Genomic DNA, 19,652 nt, shown 5'->3' with positions numbered 1-19,652 from the left:
GGAGTTGGAGCAAACTCAGGGAGTTAGTATTAAGAAAACCCAACTCTGAGGGATTGTGGACGTCTCTGAATAACTTTCTTAGTATAGTGAACAAATTTTTAATAGCTACTCCATATGAAGATATGTTTCAGTGAGGCATAAAGAAGGTATCAAAACCAACACTAAACTAGCAGCACAATGTTCACTTTCAGCATCACTAGGTCATATCAAATATACTAAGCTGCAGTTTTTATCTTTTCTAGATAATAACCCCTGATGTGCATATATATTCCTAGAATTTATTTTCATTAGGGTCTTGTGGTATCCATAGCATCACATTTGTAATCCTCTTGCCTTGCCTCTGGACATCTGTGATTGCAGGAATACACCATCATGGATGGCCCCTAAAATATTTGTAAAGTCCTTTAACAATGATGGCTGAGGGCTGAATGAGAGAGTAGGTTTCTGTACCCAAGGGTCTGTGATGGCCTGCATAGTGACTGTAGCTGAGAAAGAACTACACAATCATTTGCATATAAGCAGAATGTACTCCATTAGGATTCTGTATCCAGTGGAATTAACAAATATGTTGAGATCTGACCATGTGAGAGTATAGGTAAGAGATTCCATATAAAGACTAGATTTAGAAAAAAGTGAAGTCTTCATGGATTCCAAGAGACTCAACTAAATATGTTTAATCTACACATCGCATTATATTCTTTTCAGGAATTTGTATATTTTTTAACCAGAATGAATACTAGCAAGGTATCAACTTGATATGGTGACAAATTATATTTCCATGTATTTTTTTTTTTTTTTGGTTTTTTGAGACAGGGTTTCTCTGTATAGCCCTGGCTGTCCTGGCACTCATTTTGTAGACCAGGCTGGCCTCGAACTCAGAAATCCGCCTGCCTCTGCCTCCCGAGTGCTGGGATTAAAGGCGTGCGCCACCACGCCCGGCTTTCCATGTATTTTAAAGTCTTCATATGTACCATAGAATAGACTTGCAGGGCAGCTCAATGTTTCAATACAGCAAAAGGAAACTTTTTATAAAGACCTTCTGAGACTCTGGAAATGGATAGGTGCACATGTGGACAACTTGGTCCTTGCTACATTAGACTCCAAGTTGCATGCTGTTGTCAGTATGCCTACCTTGCCCTGTGTTTGCTTACCCTTGGTCTGTTTATAATGCTCTGTACCATAAACACTACAGGGTTGCCTGCTTTCCGAATGGCTTCCACAGCTTGTTCATGGCTTGCATCTCTGAGGTCCATCCCATCCACCTGCAATGGAAGGCCTCAGCTTAACATTTCAAGAAGCTAGAGAACAAAAGAGCAATTTGGATCAGTTCTGAGGCTCCTTTAGATCCTGGGAGATTTGTTTCAGTGTCAAAAACACAAGGAGCTAAGCTGCACAGGTCTCGTCCCTACAGTGGACTTGAGGTACCCTGTTTGGATAAGGACTCAACTGGAGTCATAACCAGTTCGGATGAGGGCTCTGCTTCTGCATTCCTTCCAGCACTGCACTAGCTGCTCTGTTATATGTATGAATCAGTTCATTAAAGAAAAAAATTTAGGGAGATGCATTTAGGGACCCCTTTATCAAAGCCAGTGCTGTACTGCTAATTTTTCATCAAGTGGTTACTTGTGTGTGTGTGGGGGGGGGTGAGTCTTCATGGGTTTCTCTTAGAGAAATTTAAAGAATAAACAGAATATAGAAATTCAGAAAAGTCAAGAAGACTGTAAGGTTAGTTTTGCACAAAAGTCTGCAGTAAATATGGCAGAAGTTGGAAGCCAAGAAATTGTGCTTGTTTGTTAGTTTCTTATATAAATAGCTTGAAAATGAAAGTCATTTTATAATGTTTTGTGGGTGATGATCAGCTAAGCTTATGCACTAGATGTCCAGGAGAAAACGTAGAGAAAGGGTCAGTGATACTGCTGCCAGATAATTGCAGATGTTTCCAATCGCAATTACTAAGTACCGCTCAGAGTGCACACAGGTCTGTGGAAGAAAAGCAATCATTAAGTCCTGGCACAGAATTCTATACATTTAGTTAGAAGCCTCTCTCAGACGGATACTTTGCTGATATAACAATATTTTTCAATTCATACTAAAATGGTCTTCAATGTTTCTAACAAGTCAATAGTCATGCCTACTATATGTCAACTAAACATTGCTATTCAAGGCTAAATCAAGCACAGTAGCCCAGGCCTGTGATAGCATGCCTAGTACTACAAGGGCCAGGCTTCCTATTGCTTGGAGAAATCCTGCATGTAATATACTGAAGAACCCACATGCAAGTATTTTAGAACATACACCAAAACAGCCTTTCTTTTCCATTTAAAAGGGAAATTTTAATTAATATACCTTATTATCTACTAAATTTAATTAATATTTTAATTGTTTTAAAAGCCATTTGGGAGCAAACAATGACCAATCATGTTTAAAGATAACTGCAAATAATTCATATTTTCCTCTTTAGGCAAAAAATATTTCATAGTTAAAACTATAAAATAGAAACACACTAGTCACAACTTAAATTGAAGCCTTTAGATGGAGCTCTACTTATGAGAAAGAATTCCATTCAGGGGACTAATATTTCATTTAATGAAAATAGGCCAGGGGTCCTGTCATTTGTTCTCATAGACGGTCACAGGAGAAAAAAGGAAGGCACGGGTTCCTGTTTCCTCTCAAATGTCAGTCTCTCATTTCTCAGGCCCAGAGAATGAGTGGATAAATGAATGAATGAGCAATCCATCATAAAACATTTTCTTTTCACTTTACATATCTATGGAGTTAAACCCAGGGCCTTGCATGCACGTGTGGTGAGTACCCAGGCACTCAGCTAACTAGCAAGCCAAGAGACTTATTCTAGAGTGGCTGCCATGCCCTAGAGAACCTTGTGAACCAGGAAGGCAATTTAATGTCAAGTCTATGGACTGAGAAAATGAGACAAGCACTCGTTTAAGGTAAACAAAATGTCCATTACATTCACAAATGTCTTAACAGTCTCTCCTTTCCTTTTATTCTAAGTTAGGAACATGAGGTCAGACTCCCTCTTCTCAACATTTTAAGTCTAACTGTGCCTAATCTGATTAGATGACTTATTGTATTGTTCAGTGGTGTTTTGGTGACCTCTCTGATCTGTTTCCTTGTGGCCAGGTACAGTGTCTTGTCTACTGTGGACACTAGCTCCTGGCCCAGCACCAGAAACTTACCAGCTGCTCTTGTGACACATGTCAGTAAAGGCATGTGTGGCTCTACTGCACCTGAGGACTCTGCATAAGGTATTAAATTTTAATTAGGGATGATATCTGATTTCACGGTATGTTTCTCTCTTACATGTAGTAAAGTATATGCATTGCATGTACATACACAGAGCATTCTGGGGTGAGGGGATATAACTGAGGAGAAGGCTCCTAGCTTTTGTGAAACATTCATTTTAAAAAAATAATTACATTCTCAAAATTGAAAATCTTTGGAGAAAAGACTCACTTACAAAAACCCTCACTCAAAACATTTATTAATATTGCAAGGACTATAATAAAGTATTTTTTGAAATAATATTTTACTGGAAAACCTAACTATGATTTGTATGGTTTTTCCCTGTGTTCATATGATATTAAGTATTTTAATTTTCCCCTAAGAAAATTTCCTTTTTTAAAATTGATATTTTTAGGACCAGTACTTTTAAAATTGGTTGTCTGTATCTCCAAATACAAGTTTTAACCTCAAATACATAATCTTGCCACCACATGCATACAAAAACCCTGGATGAGAATGAGAAAATACTTGAATGGCAAACACTTGACTCTATCACTGTGGTAAAGAGTGATAAGGATTGCAACTCCCTTGGTAAGGTGGGCAAGGGCACAAGTTTGAACAGAAAGCTCACTGGAGCTTACCTCAATTATTCTGTCTCCTGGCTTCAGAGTTCCATTTTTGCCAGCTGGACTGTCTTCAAGAACATGTTTGATGAAAATGCCCCTCATCACCTCACCATTGCTCAGCCGGCTCCCCATCCCTCGACCACCAACAATGCTGATGCCCAAGGACTTGCTTGGTTCTCTCCAAAGTTCCACCCTATAAAAATAAAATTGTAAACTCCTTGAGAAAAACATAAAGGCAAGCTCCCTGGATTTTAGAATTTCCTTTAGATGATGCTGTTCTTACATAGGGTTGCTGTGATAAAACACCATGACCAAAAGCAACTTGGTGAAGCTTACACTTCCACATCAATATTCACAACTGAAGGAAATCAGGGCAGAAACTCACACAGATCAGGAACATATGGGCAGGAGCCAATGCAGAGGCCATGAAGGGGTGCTGCTTACTGGCTTGCTCCTCCCGGCTTACTCAGGCTGAGTACAACCAACCTAGGGATATCACCACCCACAATGCACTAGGCCCACTCCCACTGATCACTAAATAAATTTTATAGCTGGATCTTATAGAGACATTTTCACAATTGACACTCCTGCCTCTCTAATGACTCTAAATTGTGTCAAGTTGACCTAAAACTAGCTAGTAGAGACACCAAGGATATAGGAAATAAATTGTGTGTGTGTACGAGCGTGCGTGTGCAAACTGGACTTCATTAAAATGAGAGGGGGGTAAAAGACAACTCACAGAGGGAAAATGGCATTTGGGAATCACACATCCAATAAGGAATTAACATCCAGAATGTAAGAATGAACTTTCTATAATCCATTTACAAAACCTCCAACTAAATGGATTAAAATTTAAGCAAGGGCTTAAGCTACAGGTTTATACATGTTTTATAAACACATGAAACAATGATTAACATCTACAGAGACACAATCAGTACCTAATGATACTTTTACCTTACACCCATTAGGACTGAAATTATTAATGAAAACAGAAAATGACTAGTGTCTATGAGAACAGAGAGAAGCTGGAGTTCTGTGTATTGCTGGTAGGAATGTTGACAGGTTACAGGCACAATGAAAATTAAAAATACAACTACCATATGGGAACATAAACAAAAGAATTGGTAACATAAAGAGATATTTTGAACATCTACATCAGAAAAGCCTTATCCACAGCAGCTAAGAAGTATCTGAGACCCTTATGTCTATTAGAAATGAATGGACACGGGCAGTCGTGGTGGCTTGGTACATCAAAGTGCTATCTATACATTCCAGATCCCTAAGTTTGATTTCCAGAGCCCACAAAAGCCCACTGTGTTGGCTCCCATCTGTAATCCCAGCACTCCCTTAAACACAGGCAGAGAGAGGAGGACTGCCCAGAAGTGCAGAGGCAGCTGGCCTAGTGTATACTGAGCAGTAGAGACTGGAGTGACCTTGCCTCAAAGACCAACTTCCAGATGCTGTTCTCCACCCTCCACATGCACCTGCACTCATGCACATATACAAGGATAAAAACATTTTACATCTAAAAACGAAACAGCAAACGATACATAGCTTAGTTGGAACTTTATTCTACCTTAAAAAAAAAAAAAGAAAAAAAAGAAACTGCTGAAAATAAGTTTCAATGCACACAAAGTCTGAGTATACTATGTAATGTGAAGTTGGCCAAATGCCTATGGTTGCACTCACAAGAGGTCCAGAGGAAACATACTCAGAGACAGGCCATAGAGCAAAGCTTGCCCTCCTGGGACGTGGATGGGGAGCTGCTGTTCAGCAGACACAGTCTTAGTTTCATAAGATGAGAGTCTTCTGTAGATGATGGCACTATATTTATAGTGAAGGTTCTTAAAGGCTCCAAATTGCACACTAACAAATACATGTCTAATCATAATGGAATTCTAGTCATAAACGATTAATTTAAGTAGTCGCCAAATTATGTGTTTTGTTGGTATTAATATAGGACTCACATTCTAGGTTAAAGTGCAAGCCAGTGAAGAAGTGCCATTTTTCAGGATTGTTAATACAGTCATTAAATGATCAGGAGATTCAGCTACCACTGAACAGATGGCACCTCCTAGGTTTAGCAGCCAAATCCAGGGAAAGAACAATTCTGCACACGTTAATCAGAAGCTTGCCTCTGTAGGAATCTATCTTGCCAGAGCAGACCTGATCATTAACAGTCAGGGCATGAAGGATAGTTGGTGAAAATATTCTACATGAAATGATCCTTCTATCACTCCTGAGAAACCCTGAGCTGCTTTGTACCCCCCACTCCAGCAAGCATAGCACCTCCTCACTGCTCTCTAAGTTTACTTCATATGCTACTACCTTGGGGCCTTATCAATTTATCTCTAGTTTCTCTTTACCCACACCAAAAATACAGAACTCATGGGATAACTGCTATAGCTAAGGTTGAAGGATGGAGTCACAGGATCTAACCAGTAAGGTGACGACTGTTCAGTGTGTGTACAGACCTGGGTTTGATCTCAAGGGCAGCAAAAGTTACAAAAGGAAATGCATGTGAATTTACAGGACCACTGTGGGAAAGGGGAGGATGCAAGTGTGAGGTGGCTTCCAGTGAGGAAGAGCCTCAGAGTGCTGAGAAGGCCCTGCATCTATCTCAGGCCTCGTGGAAGACAATGATGTAGACATTGATGACAAGAAGACAGCATGGTCAAGTGTGTCTGCAACACTGACATCTGGGAACGTTGGACTGTTGTCACGTGGAACGAGTGGCAGAAAAGGCTACTGTTTGGACGGGGCTGGGACAGACGAGATGCACAGCATGAACAGCTCCCCCTTTAGTCATGACATTTTTTTTTTTCTCTTAACTGAAAATATATAATCCTAGGAAGTTGATCTGTTTAGTTGGAGGGAATTGGACAATAATCCTGGTGGATAAAAAAGCTAAAATATTATTCAACATTTTCTCTCTAGGAAGTCTATAAAAGCAAAGAAACCAACATCCTTTTCTATGTTTAAAAATATTTATTGTATTTATGTGTGTGCTTGTGTGTATGGGTGAGTGGGAATGAACACGTATGTATGTGCAGCTGTGCATGCCTGTGCCCATGCAGAGGGCAAGAGAGGGTACTCAGCTCCTCTTTGCCATTTCTTGAAATAGCTTTTCTAGTAAATTGGTAAAAGAAAGAAGTTTAGCTAATGTATGTACGTGTTTTAGAAGGTAGGTAGGACTTTTCAGTTCTTTTTTTTTTCCCGTTGACCCTTTAGTTCTTAAGAAAATATTTAAAAAGGAATGATGGGAAATGTCTCCTAAGACTGTTTATTGGTAACTGTGAGTTAGAAATGATTTCTGGAGTGATACAAGTAGCAAATTATAGTTAGGTTTGGGTGACCCAACCCCTCTTCAAGGGAGCTGAATAATAATAATAATATATTATATATTATTATTATTACTATTTACTCAGTCCTTATGATTTAGGCCTATATTCACCAGCAAAGAAAGAATCACAGATCAGGAACTTCAGCAAACAGCACTTCGGACCCTAATGGACTGCAAAGTTTAATCATACTACCATGACGCTTGGTCTGTGAATCCTTACACAATGCGGAGGGAAGCCAAGTGATCCCAGAGGTAAAGGGCTAGGTTGATCAGAAACAACACGGTGTCTGGGAAAGAAGAACATCTCTCAAGAAACACTCTGTAGAGCACGTGCTGGCTCTGGGAGCAGACAACTGGGCTGTGTGATCAGAGTCCATGGATGCCAGCCCTGGTCTTCTGCTACTTAATCACATGACACCAGGCAACCTACTTAGTCTCTCTGTCTTACTTATCCCAGCTGTGAAGTGGAGCCAGTAAGAATCTCTAATAAGATAGTCTTAACTACTTAATACATATAATTGCGAAATGAAAGCTTTGGCACAGGATGAGCAACAAACAATTCTATGATGATGGTGGGGATTTCCATAGGAATGAGAAGTGTGCTATTCCACGCACATGACAACTAAGCAATTGTATACCCACCCCATCATGCCTTCATAATTTGTAAAGACAAGACGTCATTTTCCAACTATTGACAGAACACTTTTAAAAAGGTTGCACATGTCATTTGATGGAAACAACATCATGTATTGAAATAGAAGTGCAAGCTACAATGATCACCATAAAAAGAAACAAGATAACTCAAATAAACTCTAAGTCTATAAGCTACTGATTCTACTTCTGGATACATTCATAAGTACCCTAGATAAGATGTCATGCACATACAAAGAAAATACACATTTTCTGTACAGAGTTAGTATAACAGTGCTGTTAGTCACTCAAATATCAGCTATGGCCTGAATCGGATGCTTAAGTATGACATATGTCTCCAAAACACAAGATGAAAGTGTAAGCAAGCTGGGAAAATAATACATGTAGATATCACTAGCAAAAATCTCATCTATGTATGTTTATTTTATAATCAGAGTAAAATTACGATGTGTGTATATGATATATGTCCAGAGGCACATGTGCCATGAGGTGCATGTGGAAGTTACAGGACAACTTTGTGGAGGTGTACCTCTTCTGGAGGTTCTGCGGATTGAACTCAGATCAATCAGGTCAACTTGGCTTGAGAGGCAAACACCTTAACCATTGAACCCTTTCGTGAGCCCCATCTTACAGTCCGTAACACGTAACCAAGAGTATCTTCTATTTCAGCACAAGCCTTCATTGAGTTTATGTTCCTAGTACTGGAAAGTGGACCTTCGTTTCCAGAAAGTACTGGCTGTGCCCTGCTGCTTCTTCCGCCTCATCTACAAACACTCCCAGGAATGGTTTAGTAATCCTCCACACTGATACTGAGAGGCTGCCGTGGTGGCTTCATGCACTTTCTGTGTAAATCCCTACCCCAGAGGGGATTCTTAGGCTAATGTGAAGACAGAACTCAGGGGCAAAGCATAGAAATTCTCCAGGCCCAAGGATATGTGCTTCCCTTTCTGTAACAACCCCTGTGCACACACCTTCCTTGTTTAGCTACTTGTGACTGACACACAGACTGGGTCAGGTACTTACTGAGGACTGCCATGTTGGGGCTGCTTAAAGGCAGAACTTACTGATTCCTCCTCCAAATTCAAAAGACTGCATGACTTACCCCCTTATACAAGTGAAGAGCATTAGATATTAAGAAACTTGTACACAAGTAGCAAAAGGGACTCAAAAAACTGCCTCCAACATGTGCAAAATGTCAAAACGATTTTTCATGTTAGTGTGTGTTTAAAATTAAGCAAACTTATTTTTCCTATTGTTACTACCATTTTCCAACAAACTTTATCTATAACAACCTGCTGTAGAATAATTTTATCTAACTTCTTTCTCAATCTATTATTACAAAAATAAAACATGTAACACCTTCTAATTATCTGTCAAAGATCTTTCATATATAGCCTATTCTCGGTTTGGATGAAGCTGTAGAGAAAAACCAAGCTGACTGGTTATAGAAGAAATCCAAACTGAAAATTTCTTTTAGATAACTTGAGATGCTTACATACTCTGAAAAATGACATATTTTAAAATTTATATTTTAGTATCTATATTTAAAAGAATACTGCTGCAGGCTAAAGCTCTCTGTGAACAGGCAACATCACAATGCAAGATGGCTACGTTCAGAGCAGCTTGAAGAGGCTGGACCATGATTTCTGATACTTGATATCTCACATTGTTCCTTGATTCTCGTATCTCTAGGTCTTGCCTGACCAAGGACAGTCTGTCTTCCTTGGAAACAGAATTTATGTCTTAGAGTCACTTCCTGGTTACTCAATAAATTATCAGCTTTGTTCCTGGGTCCAAACCCAAGACTTAGTGATTTCCATTAAGCAGAAGCTGACTTGACTCAGCAGGAGCATGGTAGTTGTCCACAAGCTACAGTGATTTGACTGAACATAGTCAGGTCAGTCTGTTTTGCTGAATAGGAACCAGTGCCAGCAAGAATAAGGCTTTGAACAAGCTCAGCCTGTGACAGCAAAGTTCCTTGCTCACATTTAAGTCTCTCTGTCTCTCTGTCTCTCTGTCTCTCTCCCCACACACACATTGGTTAAAATACATACAATTTTAAATATAAGCATGTTAAACATATAAATATAATGTTAAAATGTTAACAAACTACGTGCTATACCTAAAACTCTTCAGAACTTATTTATTCCAACTACCTTTGCACACTTTTCTCTAGATAATTGTCTTCAGTGTCTGCTATAGATCCTTGCATGTGTTAGTTTTAACCCTGTATGATAAACATTACTTTCTATAGTACATATGAAAAAAAAAGTGATGCTGTAAGAAGCAAGTTATAGGCCAGTCCTTTAGACCATCTCTCTCCCCCACAACCTCCTTTCTCTCCATCTCCCCTTCCCTCAACCTCTCCCTCTCCATCTCTGTGTCTCTCCCCCCTTTCTCCATCTCTCCCTCTCTCTCATTTTCCCTTTCTTTCCCTCACCCCTCCCTCTCCCTTCCTTCCATTCTCCATATACCCTCACTCAATGGGTAAACACAGAGGTGGTCCTTACCTCCGGGGCTGGCTCCAGCTGCTGTAGGCAGCATTCTGCAGTTCACTTTCTTCCCCTTCTCCTTCTTCTCGCTCTGGGAGTTCCGGAATGTCTCTGGTTAAAGAAACACACAAGTGAGAATTTGGAGCAACACTGCCTCGAATGTACTTAACTCTTAGTTAAGCTCAAACAGTAGAGCTGTCTGGATTTCCATTGTACTTGACCTACAAGTTTATAACAAATCCCAGCACAATAAAAGGAGAAGGTAACCAAACAACCTTACTCTAGAGCCAGTTGTACCCAGAAGTCTGGAGAAACGGCTGCTCACAAAGTCTTGCCTGGTACATTTGCTGATGAGATGTGGAATAAAGGACAGTAAAGGAAAGGAATGGGGAATTGCAACAGATCCTGTAATTCTAAAGGAGAACTTTCCAGCAAATCATTCTCTGCCTTAAATGAATTCAGCATCAGTTGATTTTATAGAACTGAAAAGTCTAAAGAAAACATGTATTTAAATTGTAGCTATTCTTCACTGATAGAAATTCTGAACTGGTTCAAGGTATGTGATCGTCAGATGTAAGGACAGAACTCAGGTGGCTTCAGCACTTCAACATGGTTGCCAGTGCTAAGAAGCCAATGTCCAGGCTCTCTATGAATATCCTTTTTCTTTGACCTGAATGGTCAGATGTTGCTTAAACATTGTTAAAATAAAATTTACCTGCTACAGGCCCTACCAGCTGTTCTATACTTGATGTTTCCTTTTACATAAACTAAACAGGACAGATCTGGGAAGAGCTGAGCTTTCTGGAGTCTAAACCTGACAATGGTCCAGAGTGGTTATGAGCCGTTCCAAGAGGTGTATTATAAAAGTGATGTCAAACAGCTTAATGAGAAACAAACAGTCCAAATGATGCCCTTACTCAGAATATAAGCCAAAGGCATGAAAAGAGATGAAGAAAAATAGTAGGTTTAGGAGTCAGAGTGCAAATGTGAGCAGCTGCTGTAACATCTACTGATAGCCATTAGGGAGGGTAGGTTCTCTGCACTAATCCTGGGCTGGGAGATCTATGCATAAATTATGCATAAGTAGTCTTCTACTGCAAACCTGACATCTGAGCTGAGAAGACAGTCTTAATCCTTTGATACACAGACCCCAGTTTCTTCAAATGACTCTACCACACTGAGTGGTCTTTTCACTAGATGCTCTTCTAAATATGCCAGTACTTACTCTCTACCTTAACATGTTAAGACTCTGTGCTATAAAGACTGCCTCTTTGGTTTAGGGACTTCCTTTGGAGTCAAGGGTCAAGGTTTTAAGAGTCTGCCTGATTACATCCTAAGCATGGCTTTGAAACTAGCTGGGGGTGGGGGCTGCGGGAAGTTAAGCTCTTGCTGCTGCAGGTTCCTCCTCTGTAAGATGTAGACTGCTTTTTGCAAGCATCCTGCTGATAAAAACAAACATGCTCTCTTTGCAATGAAACAGCTAATCCCTACGCTGAAAAACTAATGGCATTCCCTTCTCTGTGCTGAGAGTAGAGAACAGCAATAAAAGTAGCTCGCTCTTCCTAAAACTTTTCAATGTTTTAAGGTCCATGCACGTACTGAGATGTTAACTGGTCCTCCATTTAGACAGAAGAGAGAGAGCTTTTCCCATTTTGACAAAAACACTGGGACACTACAGTCAGCCCACACTATGAAGCCCGAGACAGGAATTCTGGAGTGCACCTGGGCCAACTTTTGCACAGAGTGACATACTCCTACCATAAATATCCTGAGTCACAAAGTACTGGAATATTCTTTTTCTTTCTAAACACAGATTATGTCTTTACATTCTCAAGTGCTCTCTGCACACTGTGGGCCTTGCATAATTTGCAGAGGAAGCAATGGTGCTCTGTCCTAATGCCTTCAGGGCCACTGGGAACCAGGGTGTTCTGACAATCTCTGTGAAGGTAGGACTCTTCTGAGAAAGCTGCCACGTGTTTGTGAGACTCTATGTTCTACAGTAAGCTTAAGAGAAATCTGGTATCCAACTGTCAGTGTAACTGCAAACAGCAACCCACAGAAAACCCTTCCAGAGAAACAACCCAGAGAAAGCGTTCTGACATTTCTTTCCTGCTGTGAACTCAACCAGTAGCACCACCAAACCCTAATTCTCTCTTTTTGTAAGAGTAAAGAAAACTCTATTATTTAGATGTTCTTAATATACACTACTGAAAGAGGCTTAAAAAGTAAGCACCATTTCCTAGCATCCCTATCTTCCAAGATTCTGAACCTATGAGTCTCCAAAGAGAATAAATAGATTTGTTAAAAAGGTTTCTGATTGGATTGTTTGATATTTCTAGGAAAAGTAAAAATACTATATATAACCATGGAAAATGTGCTGTCTAGGTAATTAATGAAATAATAATAATAACTGGGGAGAATTATAAAATCTTAATGTTAAAAGTACTATAGAGAAGGTGGATGAAAGATTATTTTAATTTATTGAACTGAATATTTATATATATCACAAATTTTCAATTCCAAATAATTACTTGAGTAACTGAGACAAGGGGAGACTTAGTTTTTATAATATTCTATATCATTTATGAACTTATCGACTCACCTGCCAGTGTATGAAGAAAAAATATCCAGCGCCATTATTCCTCCAGCTTGTTGACCAAAACTTACTCTGAACTCTTCCAAATGTTCTGCAGGCACGTAAGTAATTCTGGGAATAAACATAGTCCATGACAACAAAGCGAAGAGAGTCTGTCTGTCAGGAAAGCCCCTCAAACACAGTAAGTTCCTACTGCCCACTCAAGTCTGCCCACTCATGTCTGCCACTAGTGTCTGCCCACTCATGTCTGCCCACTAGTGTCTGCCCACTCATGTCTGCACTTCTTATGGTATGGAGAATGAGCATATTCAACATACAATCCAAATTTCAAGACAAAATACTCTATGGGCAAACACAACAACTTGAAATAAAAATTGTAAATGCTACTAGGAAACTACTAATGGGGAAGTCGAATCATTTGTTTCTCCAAACAAGTAAGTTACTGTAATATTTTTGAGATTTGGAGGTGCTAAAATTCAGTAGGAGAGCTGGAGAGGCAGTTGACTAGCAGAGTTCTTACATGGAAAAGTTCTGGGTTTGTTCTTTTTTACTATAATGATAAATGGCTGGATGAGTGAATGAAGGAAGTTGAGTGACTGACTGAATGAATGAATGAATGAGACTAAGGTTATACCTCAATTGCAGAATGTTTTCTTACCATGCCTGGGGACTAGGTTTGTCACTAGTACCACAAAACGAATATGTAAGTAAATAAAATGTACGTAAATAAATATCCATTTTAATAATATTTAGTCATAAAATATTTAGATTCCCTAGTAGAAATAAATTACATGTACTTTATTAAACACTAAATATCTGGAACTTTTGTTGTTAACAATGTTGCTAAAATCCTAAAGTTTAAGGAAAGATTCACTAATGTGTAGCAACTTATTTTACTTTTATTTTCCTCATAGAAAGCTGTTTACACTTGAAATAAGACTAGTAACTTCAATAAGTAGCAACTGAGTGTTCACTATGTGGGAGCCATTACACTGGACATGGAATACAGCCATGAGCTTAGAAATCAATGCAGCAAAGCTCCTACTTACTGCTATTCTGGAAGGCTAGTTGTACCACTGATAACATTTATTAATAGGTTGGTCAATATCCTCAAATTAGTAAATACTCAGGGAAATACAATTCTTGACATCAGTAGAATAGAAGACATGTTTGTGCAACTAGTCAAGAGAGGATGCACACAACATGCTCAATATAGCAATCACAAAGACTCTTAAAATATAATACATCCACTAAGATGAGTTCAAAAGATCCTGACATTGAGTCAGAGGCATTCAGTCTTTCATGTCTTCTAAGTGCAACCTCATGGGCTTGAGGTGCTCTGAGGCAAGACAACCCTGCTGAACCTTGAATGTTTCAACCACAAGCGTGTCATCATTTATTAGGCAGTCATTAGCTACACGACACCAGACAGTGAGGCAGGCAGGATTCTCTCAGAACACAGCTGGCTGCAGTACAGGAGCCCACCAAAAAACCACTCCACCCCCCGGGAATCTCCTTGAGACAATTCTACCTCCAGGACCAAACTTTGAGCAGAAAACAGTGGTTATAGAAATTTCACTAGGCAGAGTGAAAGCATTTCTTTCACTGGCCCAGCTTAATGTATTCATTTATTAAAAAAAACAAACAAACAAGTAAAACCTTTAATGTGTTACAAAAATACTGAATAGTAGATTTGCTGTTATCCATTCAAATTTCATGAGTCAAATCATGTAATTATATATTTCTATATAATACTAAGATATAAAAATGAATATAAAATCTAAAAAGTTAACAGGATTTTAGAAAACATAATTTTTGAAAAATCTTTAGAAAAACTAAATTTGAGGGAACTCATATTAATCAACCCTTGAGTTAAAACTAAGAGAAAATATATAGACAAAGTAGGGCAGGAATGCAATAATACTAATAAAACGTCTCGCCTGTTTTATTAGCCATCTTGAAAAACCCCAACCAGGATTCATGAGTTGTCTGTACTTGCTGATTTACTTCTATCAGAGGATAATAAATGAAGGCTTTATAAATATTTGTTTGATATTTTGTTGGCCAGGGAAAAAAACAAAGAAAGATGCTTCCATGGTATTTGTCCCAACCAACATTGACAGTGGTCATCAGAAGAGGTGTCCCACAATGCAACAGCACATGCAGAGCAGTTGCAGCCCATGGCCAATCACACAGCCCATAGAACCTCTGTATGAGGCAGAAACCACCAAAGCTGAACGACAAGCTGCAGAAGCACGGGGAAGCAGATTATCTGGAAACTGCATCAAAACCTTCTATGTAATCTAACCTTTGGTTACACACGGAGTGGAAGAAAAGAGATTCACTTTAGTGATGCTGACATGTGATAACAGCTGCTAATCCAGGGGTCACGCCTGAACATGCACACAGGATCAGTCTCACAAAGGAGCCTGGAAGCTTAGTGGCTGGCAAAAAAGGATTTCCAAATGAGTTCTCAACCATTACTGCAATGCGAAAATGTAGCAACTGCATAGCTCTGCTGGGAATGGCATTCTTATAAATGAAGAAAACAGCCAAACTGTACACACTGAATCTAATCTGGATCTGGGATGTTACAAAAGCATGAAATGGTTTTCACAGACAAGTTGTAACACACCACCATAATGAGCTTTTGAGTCACCAATACTCACACATAAAAGGGGGCCCGATCGTCAGCAGGTGCTGCAGAGAATCTAGAATGGGAAGCATACGCCGCAGCGTCTTTTTACAATGGTGTTAACAAATGTCAATGTCTTATGCTGAATGTGAGACGCATACATATGTAGTTAAAAGTGGGTGCTCCTGGATATTTTCCCCCTTTCCACCTCCCTCGCATCTACACCTCCCCCAGAAAAGCATCTGCTCTTTCCTGGTGTCTATAGCGGTGATTATTAACAAGCCTGGGAAAATGTAACTGCAATCAATCTTTTATTCCTTGATCAGGAATTCATCCCACACGTTGGGTTAAGGCAGGTGAATTCTGATTCAGCTCAGTAATTATCTGGCAGATGTTATAAGCAGCTGCTGCTAAGCACAAAACCCTGGCTATTATTACAGTAATATGTACTAGCTCCTGGCAAGGTACAGTGAAAAGGACAGAGTGCATTCTGTTGAGGGCTCACATCTGGCTTTGCACAGGAAACAAGGAGGCCTGGAACTTAACTGGCTGTTCTTGAACTCTGCAGACTCAATCCATCCCTTAGGCATGCACGAATGCACACAACTTTCACAGCTGTCTATCCTGAATGGCAGAGAAAGGAGCACACACACATACCGTCTCAACAAGCAATCCCTTCCCTATGGCCAATCAGTTCCGTAGCTGAGTCAGAATCTGTGAGGAATTTTTTTTTAATAGCTTCCAGCACTCCCCGTTAATAAGCAATATAGGAAAAGTGACTGGATAGAACTTAGAGCCAAGCCATAAGTACAGAGCTGAATTGGTCAGGGGCGGTGGTATGGTTTTATTCAGAATAAAGGTCTAGCTGCACTTCCCTCTGGAAGAATGACAACAGTGACCTCAGGGCAATTCTAAACCTCTGCTTTATGAAATGGAAGTGACAGAAAGGGGATATGGCCAAAAATACTTCAGAGAAAACCCAGAAAGCATTGCTCGGCAGCACCACTAAATGTGGTTTATATAACGTGTTCTGCTTCTGAAAAAAGGACTGTGGGAAAATAAACTAAATTCCAACCCTTTTCTCAGTAAGTCCATTTACAGATACCTGAATCAGCTTTAGTGGGCCTTTAAGAAAAACTGGTGTTTTTTATGTGTATGCTGGTGTGTGTGTGTGTGTGTGTGTGTATGTGTGTATGTGTGTATGTATGTGTGTAAATGACTTATTCTCTCAGCCGAGTGTGGTGGCGCACGTCTTTAATCCCAGCACTTGGGAGACAGAGGCAGGCAGATTTCTGAGTTCGAGGCCAGCCTGGTCTACAAAGTGAATTCCAGGACAGCCAAGGCTATACAGAGAAACCCTGTCTCCAAAAAAAAAAAAAAAAAAAAAAAAAGACTTACTCTCATGTGCATAGAGACTATTATATCTGTATGAAAGACTGTCATGGATGTGTGAGAAAGACTGACTAGTATGTGTATATGAAAGACAGATATGTGTATGTGTAAAACTGACTAGTGCACAACAAATACTGATTTTGTTTGTATGTGTATGAGAAAGACAAACTAATGTGTATGTGAGGAACACTGATTTTGTGTGTGTGTGTGTGTGTGTGTGTGTGTAAAGTTGACTAGTTAATTTCAGAAGAAGGCAGCTTTTTCTTCCCTCTGTTTTACATGTAAATGTCACAATGTGCTTTGGCTTCTAAGATGTGACAGCCATGCTTAGCATGTTAGCCCTCTAGTTATCTTTCAGAGTTATAAGGCAATTGATCCTCTCTCGGGGTTTGGGGTTTCTGGTTTGATTGGCAAAGTGAAGAGGAAAAGTAGAGACACAATACAAATAATTAAGAAATATGAGAAGAGATGTTCTGACTTTAGATCCACTCAAACCTTCTCTGAAATTAACTCCATGCAGGACCTACACTGTGGAGATACTGCTGAATTTCTACAATCATTGGTGGGGATGGGGTATGGATGCTGATGCTTCAAGTGCCCAAGACACTGAGTGAACAACAACTGAGTGTTCAATCACCAGGCCATCTGCATTTCGTAACACACCCAATCATGTAAGCTAAATATCCTGCCACAAACTATTTCCATGTGATCTGTACCTCTAGGCAAAAGGAGGGCTGGCCACAACCAAGAAGAAATGAACTGAAAAGCTGTTCCATTTGTGAAGTACAAGGACGAAATTTTAAAATGATGTTCCCCTGTACTCTTATTAAAAGATAATTAAGAAATGTCTCTATGATCTGAAGACCTGATCTACTATAGAGTCAAAATGGCATGTGGACTAGGACAGTGTGCATGAAGTTTCTACCTGAGCAACAACAGCCCTTCTGTGTCTGACAGCAGGAGTCGCTCACAACAGACACGCTCACTGCTTATGAATGGCAGCATAGAAGCCATGTGGTCAGAATGCTCTGAGTGCATATTCTGCAAAGGAACGCCATGTGCAAAATATTATAGAAATAAAACCCCATACTAGTAATCACTACCAATGTAAGGTAAGCAATCTTGCTGAGCTCTGATTTATGTGTTGATCCCTTGTACAATAAGCACAAATAATCAATGATGAATATCAAAGGAGATATCCACATTGGTGAGTGTGATAAAGCCTGAGCTGCAATTTATGTTAGCACACACACACATACACACATCACACACACACACACACACACACACACACACACACACACACACACACATCACATACATATGTGTGGATATGTTAGGAACTTTATAGACTTATACAAAAATTCAAGCACTTTCTGGAAAAATAAGCTCCAGGGCCTATAATCAGAAATGAACACTGAGATCAGTGCTCCATAGGGCACAAGGGAGCTCCTGATAGGTAAGTGTAGTTCAGGCAGGCCTTGTGCTCTTTAGCCTTCTTCACACCTGGCACTTCAGAGAACTCCTGTGGTTCTAGGACTCATAGGGGGGTACATGACTCTTTATACTGAGGGATGTAGCCACCATGAGACTGTGTGAGATTATAAGATGTCTGGAACACAGGATGTCTCTCACAGCCAGGGTTCTTAGGGAAGCACCAGATCAAACATGACAATGTACTGCTAGCAAAATTCAAGTGTCACAAACTTTATCCAGGATCAAGAACTAACCAGAAATAAAGCATGGAATAATTTACATAGGGAAAAAAAGAAAAATATTCTTATTAAGGAGGTAAAACTCATGAATTTCCGAAGACAAACTGGTCCAGGTAACACTTACTTGATATCAGGTCCAATTAGAGAATGTCTTCTGAGCATGGCCCGTGCCTGGGCATTGGTTAGACTGATGGTGGATTCTTCATTAATGGACAAAATGCAGTCACCCACAGCAATCCGGCCATCACGACTAATGGCGCCCCCATGAATGATGCTCCGCACAATCACTCCCAGGCCATCTTTATTGGCACTTACTGTCATACCTACGGGGACAAAGGGATGCTGACAAGGACCACAGATAGCGTGTCAAACCCTCTGCACTTCAACATCTACTTATAGATCTGTATAAATTTTGCTTTTACAAAAAGTTACAAAGTCGTCTTTCTAAGGAAATACTTGACATTTATTGTCAGTCATAGCTGTGCCTGTGTGGTATATGCGTGAATGTGCCATGGAGCACGTGTGGACTCCAGAAGACCACAGTTTTGTCCATTTCTCTTTCTCCAGCATGGCTCTGGGCACTGAACTTAGGTCATCGAGCTTGCAGGGCAGACATTTTTACATGGTCAGTCATCTGTCTGGCCCACAATAAAATCTTTTTAAGAGATTTAAGACCTCTGTCAAATAGTGTAAAGGTTAAATATTCCATATTTAATACATAGCAGATTAAAACACTTGACTCTGTAAAATAAATATAATTTAGTTCATTTGATGTGGTCCACCTTTCAAGATATAAGCTCTCTTAAACTACCATATAAGGCCAGAGGAATAGCTCAGTGGTTAGAGCGCTGATTGTTTTTCCTGAGGACCCAGGTTTCATTCTCAGCACCCACCTGGCAGCTCACAACTGTCCAACTCCAAGATCTGACAGCCTCACACAGATACACATGCAGGAAAAA

The 19,652-nt window shown here is 39.8% G+C and overlaps 1 protein-coding gene across 11 annotated transcripts in view; it reads right to left on the bottom strand.

Annotated features, from left to right (window-relative positions):
* The window catches only part of Mpdz (multiple PDZ domain crumbs cell polarity complex component), a 147,356-nt gene that overhangs the window by 39,263 nt on the left and 88,441 nt on the right, over positions 1 to 19,652 (bottom strand). For 5 of the 11 annotated variants that reach the window (XM_021161141.3, XM_029476874.2, XM_029476875.2 and 2 more), the window contains 6 exons: positions 18,818 to 19,016; positions 15,621 to 15,662; positions 12,958 to 13,062; positions 10,374 to 10,466; positions 3,885 to 4,062; positions 1,152 to 1,262 (listed from right to left, as the gene is read on the bottom strand). In XM_021161141.3, coding sequence (XP_021016800.1) covers positions 1,152 to 1,262; positions 3,885 to 4,062; positions 10,374 to 10,466; positions 12,958 to 13,062; positions 15,621 to 15,662; positions 18,818 to 19,016 — 728 coding nt within the window. The remainder of the gene's footprint in view (positions 1 to 1,151; positions 1,263 to 3,884; positions 4,063 to 10,373; positions 10,467 to 12,957; positions 13,063 to 15,620; positions 15,663 to 18,817; positions 19,017 to 19,652) is intronic. The other 6 variants (XM_021161144.3, XM_085839205.1, XM_085839208.1 and 3 more) reach the window with 3 other exon arrangements.

The sequence above is a fragment of the Mus caroli genome, unplaced genomic scaffold (assembly GCF_978045245.1).
Source record: "Mus caroli unplaced genomic scaffold, Mus_caroli_1 scaffold_6, whole genome shotgun sequence".
NCBI classification, from domain to species: Eukaryota; Metazoa; Chordata; class Mammalia; order Rodentia; family Muridae; genus Mus; species Mus caroli.
The sequence above is the reverse complement of the archived record's forward strand: the minus strand, read 5'-3'. Positions and strand labels throughout refer to the sequence as shown.